Raw genomic sequence first — 6163 nt, 5'->3', positions numbered from 1 at the left:
TGTACTGCAGCCTAGGCTGGTGTGGATATTTTCCCCTTAGAAATACCAAAATAATTATGTAATTCTTCCAGAAAAATAGGGTGTGGCGTGGCGCACGTCCCTACGTGCGTTGTCCAAAACGTCGATGATCCTGGTTTTGGGGAGGTACTGGAAAGGGTTGTTTACCTCTTTGGAAGCTGTACGATGTCCATTTTGTGAAACCCGGTCATTCGAATAGAGCTTCGTCCCCGGAAAATAAGATTCAAAGAAAATAAATATTAAGCATACCAGTCGAACGCTAACCAGTTATTATCCGAAAGGAAAGGAAATCTTATCATATGTCCGCTATCCAGAACCTCCAAACTTTCGGTAAGACATTTCAACCATCTCAGCTAACGACGTGTGAATGTAAGTGGGGGAATGGCGGTTGGTAACGTTACAACAAAATATTACGTTTGGTTTTAATAATAAATTGTTAATAAATGTCTAAAACATCTGGTTAGTTATATCGAGAACATTCCCTCCCGATTACAAATAAGTTAATAGCATGTCAGGTTTTTTTTGTAGTTAACGTTGACCAGCAAGACCGGCAACACCTATCAGACTTCAACCAGGCCGAAGTTAATTTCCTTGGCTAACGTTAGGTCACAACACGGATTTGTAGCCGATATAGCAAACTAGTCTGTATTATGGACACAATAATCAATGTACATTACCGATTCCGGTTAACAAGTGGTTACTGCCGGTTGTCTTTCTGTCCAATTTCCATGTAGTAATTTGCTGACAAGCATCTGAGGAGCGTTTTGCTTAGGCCTGATTTGCTGACTAGGCCTAGGCCTGATTTGCTGACTAGGCGTCCGCCAAAATATAATATAATAATATGCCATTTAGCAGACGCTTTTATCCAAAGCGACTTACAGTTATGCGTGCATAAATTTTTGTGTATGGGTGGTCTCGGGGATCGAACCCACTACCTTGGCGTTACAAGCGCCGTGCTCTACCAGCTGAGCTACAGAGGACCACATCGCGCGCATGTTGATGTTGGCCATCCACATCAGACGCGATCAGGACACGCAGGTTGAAATATCAAAACGAACTCTGAACCAACTATATTTATTTGGGGACAGGTCGAAAAGCATTAAACATTTGTGTCAATTCAGCTAGCTTGTAATTCGTCCAGGGATATAAACATATAAAGTCCAAAGAAGAAGAAGCCTGAAAGAGGAGAGATTACTAGCAACTAACTTGGTTTACCGTTTTATATGTGGATTCATTGTTGGAGTAGAGGACCTTGTACATTTCAGGTAAAAAAAACAACCTAATGTTTATATCCCAGGACAAATTAGCTAGCAACAGCAAGCTAGCTAGCTAAATTGCCATAAAATAATATAAATAATATGCCATTTAGCAGACGCTTTTATCCAAAGCGACTTACAGTCATGCGTGCATACATTTTTGTGTATGGGATCGAACCCACTACCTTGGCGTTACAAGCGCCGTGCTCTACCAGCTGAGCTACAGAGGACCACATGTAACCACACATAACTGTCCCCAAGTTAATCAAATCACATTTTATTTGTCACATGCGCTGAATACAACAGGTACAGTGAAATGCTTACTTACAAGCCCTTAACCAACAATGAGGTTTTAAGAAAGAATACCAAAAATAATACGAAATAAAAATAATATGAAATAAAAGTAACAAATAATTAAAGGACATAATATAGTTGGTTCACAGTTCGTTTTGATATTTCAACCTGTGTGTCCTGATCGTGTCTGGTGTGGGAGGGAAAGATCAACATGCGCGCGATGACGCACGCGTGCTGTCTGGTCAGCATGTAAGACTCATGGATAGGACATTACATCACCAGTTCATCGGCCTGCATCTTTTGTTATCTAGGTCAAACAAAACAGTGCCATCTTAGCTATCGCTTAATGTTGCTTCCTTGTAATTTTGTTTTGAACTTTATTTGTGTCTTAAGTATTTGTTTTTAAATAGTATTGTTCTTCCCACAGACCCCTTTGCTGATGCAACTAAGGGTAATGACAGGCTCCCATCTGGGACTGACGACTACATCCACATAAGAATCCAGCAGCGTAACGGCAGGAAGACTCTGACCACGGTCCAGGGCATAGCCATCGACTATGATAAGAAGAAGCTAGTCAAGGCCTTTAAGAAGGTATGTTATGGCAGGGAGTTGAGACAAAGACACTAGCTGGTATACTAAGAAAGGTCCATGTTTTGTTCTACAGGCCTTTTGACTAGTTCTGCTTTGTCAACAGAAATTTGCCTGCAATGGGACAGTGATTGAGCACCCAGAGTATGGTGAAGTGATTCAGCTGCAAGGTGACCAGCGCAAGAATATCTGCACATTTCTAATTGAGGTAGGTTTGACTCCTGTCCCTGCTATAGCACATTGCACCCAGCATATACTCCACACTTGTGTGTACTAAGTGGTCATCTGTCATGGCCCCTACAGAAGGCTCCCATAGAAAAGCGCCTGTTTGTAAACAGTCCAGCTGCTATGGTAGTAAATGTTTTGTGACTGGAGTGCAAAGTTCCTTTGTGTAATGTCTCTTCTCCCCTCATCCCACTTCCAGATTGGCCTGGCTAAAGAGGAGCAGCTCAAGGTCCACGGATTCTAGGAGCTCTCAGCAGCCTCCTCTTCCCTGGTCCTGATACTTTTGGCCATGTAGTGTATGTGGACACCCCTTCAAATTAGTGGATTCGGCTATTTCGGCCACACTCGTTGCTGACAGGTGTATAAAATCGAGCACACACCATTCAATCTCCATAGACAAACACTGTCAGTAGAATGGTCCGTACTGAAGAGCTCAGTGACTTTCAACGTGGCACCGTCATAGGATGCCACCTTTCCAACAAGTCAGTTCGTCAAATTTCTGCCCTGCTGGAGCTGCCCCGGTCAACTGTAAGTGCTGTTATTGTGAAGTGGAAACGTCTAGGAGCAACAACGGCTCAGCCACGAAGTGGTAGGCCACACAAGCTCACAGAAGGGGACCGCCAAGTGCTGAAGCGCGTAGCGTGTAAAGATCGTCTGTCCTCGGTTGCAACACTCACTACTGAGTTCCAAACTGCGTCTGGAAGCAACGTCAGCACAATAACTGTTCGTCGGGAGCTTCATGAAATGGGTTTCCATGGCCGAGCAGCCGCACACACGCCTCAGATCACCATGCGCAATGCGAAGCGTCGGCTGGAATGGTGTAAAGCTCACCGCCATTGGACACTGGAGCAGTGGAAAGGTGTTCTCTGGAGTGATGAATCACGCTTCACCATCTGGCAGTCCGACGGACGAATCTGGGTTTGGCGGATGCCAGGAGAACGCTACCTGCCCGAATGCATAGTGCCAACTGTAAAGTTTGGTGGAGAAGGAATAATGGTCTGGGGCTGTTTTTCATGGTTCGGGCTAGGCCCCTTAGTTCCAGTGAAGGGAACTCTAAACGCTACAGCATACAATGACATTCTAGATGATTCTGTGCTTCCAACTTTGTGGCAACAGTTTGGGGAAGGCCCTTTCTTGTTTCAGCATGACAATGCCCCAGTGCACAAAGCGAGGTCCATACAGGAATGGTTTGTCGAGATCGGTGTGGAAGAACTTGACTGGCCTGCACAGAGCCCTGACCTCAACCCCATCGAACACCTTTGGGATGAATTGGAACGCCGACTGCGAGCCAGGCCCAACCGACCAACATCAGTGCCCGACCTCACGAATGCTCTTGTGGCTGAATGGAAGCAAGTCCCCGCAGCAATGTTCCAACATCTAGTGGAAAGCCTTCCCAGAAGAGTGGAGGCTGTCATAGCAGCAAAGGGGGGACCAACTCCATATTAATGCCCATGCTTTTGTAATGAGATGTTCGACAAGCAGGTGTCCACATACTTTTGGTCATGTACACAGAACAAAAATATAGATGCAACAATTTCAAAGCTTTTGCTACGTTAAAGTTCATATAAGTAAATTAGCCAATTGAAATGAATTAATTAAGCCCTAATCTATTGATTTCACATGACTGGGCAGGGCCGCAGCAATGGGTTGGTTCTGGGAGGGCATAGGCCTACCCACTTGGGAGCGAGGCCCATCCAATCAGAATGAGTTTTTCCTAACAAAAGGGCTTTATTATTGACCGAACCTCCTCCTCACCCCCTCACTAACAGGGATGTAAACATATTTGTTGCTAAAATTTGAGAGAAATAAGCTTTTTCTGCGTTTGGAAAAATTCTGGGATATGTTATTCCAGCTCATGAAACATGGAACCAACACTTTACATGTTGTGTTTATATTTTTGTTCAGTATAGTTTATAAGGACTGTGCCAAGACCTTCGTCTTTTTAAATGTTTTTCCACATTATATTTTGTCTGTATCCTACAACTGTTACACCTCCTTCCCACTGGGCACACACTGGTTCAATCAACGTTTCCACGTCATTTCAATGAAATTACGTTGAATAGACGTCTGTGCCCAGTGGGTTCCTTCCTTCACTTATCTGCTTTCCCGCCTTCCCACTACTGTTTGCTGAAAGGATGGGATAGAATTCCCATCCTTTGGTCCTCTGTAGCTCAATTGGTAGAGCATGGCGCTTGTAACGCCAGGGTAGTGGGTTCGATCCCCGGGACCACCCATACGTAAAAATGTATGCGCACATGACTGTAAGTCGCTTTGGATAAAAGCGTCTGCTAAATGGCATATTATATTATTATTATATATTATATCAAGTCATTTCTAAATCAGTGGTCACCGGTCACAAAGGAACAAGAGCATGAGGCTGGTCACAAGATGATGCTTAAGAGGAAAATGAGAAGTTAAACTGCAAGGTGTTCAGGGATAGGTCCCAATATAGGCCTACCTGGTTTTAAAGGCTATCGATCATCTCCAAGTGTCCACCCATGTCTTTACGGTCACCAAGGGAGCTTCTCTCCAGATGTTCCTTGATCTGTAGCTCAAGCTGTGCGTTGGCTGCCTCTAGTGAGTGCACCTGAGCCACACAGACACCCACAAATCAACATAGAGCCTCACACATTCATACAACACACATCCTAGGTAGGCTTCTCACTGTTTTAGCCACTAAGAGAGAAATCACACCAGAGCAACTGAGTGTACTTGAAAGCAGCGGGTGGCTGTTCTATCGCATCTGACCAGAATATCAGCCGATTCTACACCTAATATACCCTAAAGAACTACCATTCACTTTCTCCTAACAGTGAAAAAAGAAAACCCTACATTTGTGAAGTGAAAAGGTATCTCATTTACCTTCTCAATGTAGGACGCAAAGCGACCATTAATCAGTTATTATTTAACTATTAATTAACCATTAAAAAGATCTTGCATGTTCTCGTTGACGCACAGGGAGCCTGAGAAGTTTGTTGCGCTCACCGGGTCACTTGATGCATAAAGTATTGAGATGCGGGTCCCATATCCTCCTGCACCACCGCAAACACTGTTCCAGCGTCCTCCTCTGTGGTCATGGGAGAGCTGCTTAGCGCCACTGTCACGCAACAACTGCATTGATGCTGCCATGACTGCTGTCAACATACTCCAACCTGCGGTCTGATGGGATGCTATGAAGGGCTTTTTTGAACTACAAGTGTAGGTGTGATAAAACCCTGCCCACTACAATATCTACCAAAAAACATTTGTGGGCATGTCTAGGGTGGAATTATCTTTTCTGTCTTTCAAATGTAAATTGGATGGTGCCGAAGGCACTATCGCTGTCAAAAAGGTCCGAGACAAATACCTTGTAAAACTGTTCTTCTTTCAGGATGTGGACCAATAAATCTTAATTTTTAAGTTGCCTACAGTGAAAAATACATTAACCGGTTAAGTCAAATTTAAATAACGCAACATCAAAATTCACATTTTCAGTGGTAAATTGAATAAAACATTAGGCTCTTTATTCTTTATTATAAACTGGGTGGTTCGAGCCCTGAATTCTGATTGGCTGACAGCTGTGGTATAGCCGACTGTATACCAATTACGTTGGTAACCAGTTTGTAATAGCAATAAGGCACCTCAGGGGTTTGTGGTATATGGCCAATATACCACGGCTAAGGGCTGTGTCCAGGCACTCCGCTTTGCGTCGTCAATAAGAACAGCTCTTAGCTGTGGTATATTGGCCATATACCACACCTCCTGAGGCCTTATTGCTTATTTAGGACACTATTCTAAAGTCA

At 44.0% G+C, this 6163-nt stretch overlaps 1 protein-coding gene across 1 annotated transcript; it reads left to right on the top strand.

Moving 5' to 3' along the window:
* The first annotated feature begins 229 nt into the window (after positions 1–229).
* LOC121569651 (eukaryotic translation initiation factor 1) lies at positions 230–2683 on the top strand. Its single transcript, XM_041880788.1, has 4 exons — positions 230–348; positions 1996–2159; positions 2263–2364; positions 2581–2683. The coding sequence occupies exons 1-4, from the start codon at positions 318–320 to the stop codon at positions 2623–2625; spliced, it is 342 nt and encodes a 113-aa protein (XP_041736722.1). The 5' UTR covers positions 230–317; the 3' UTR covers positions 2626–2683.
* The last annotated feature ends 3480 nt before the right edge of the window (positions 2684–6163 follow it).

This window comes from Coregonus clupeaformis, chromosome 7, assembly GCF_020615455.1.
Source record: "Coregonus clupeaformis isolate EN_2021a chromosome 7, ASM2061545v1, whole genome shotgun sequence".
In the NCBI taxonomy this organism is placed as follows: Eukaryota; Metazoa; Chordata; class Actinopteri; order Salmoniformes; family Salmonidae; genus Coregonus; species Coregonus clupeaformis.
Note: the sequence above shows the minus strand (reverse complement) of the source record. Positions and strands in the feature narration are given on the sequence as shown.

Bases quoted from the DNA above. Each gene is read 5' to 3' on its own strand.
- LOC121569651 (XM_041880788.1), top strand. From the start codon at position 318: ATGTCCGCTATCCAGAACCTCCAAACTTTCG. The intron at 349-1,995 runs GTAAGACATTTC...TTCTTCCCACAG, and splicing joins CCAGAACCTCCAAACTTTCG to ACCCCTTTGCTGATGCAACT. The intron at 2,160-2,262 runs GTATGTTATGGC...CTTTGTCAACAG, and splicing joins TAGTCAAGGCCTTTAAGAAG to AAATTTGCCTGCAATGGGAC.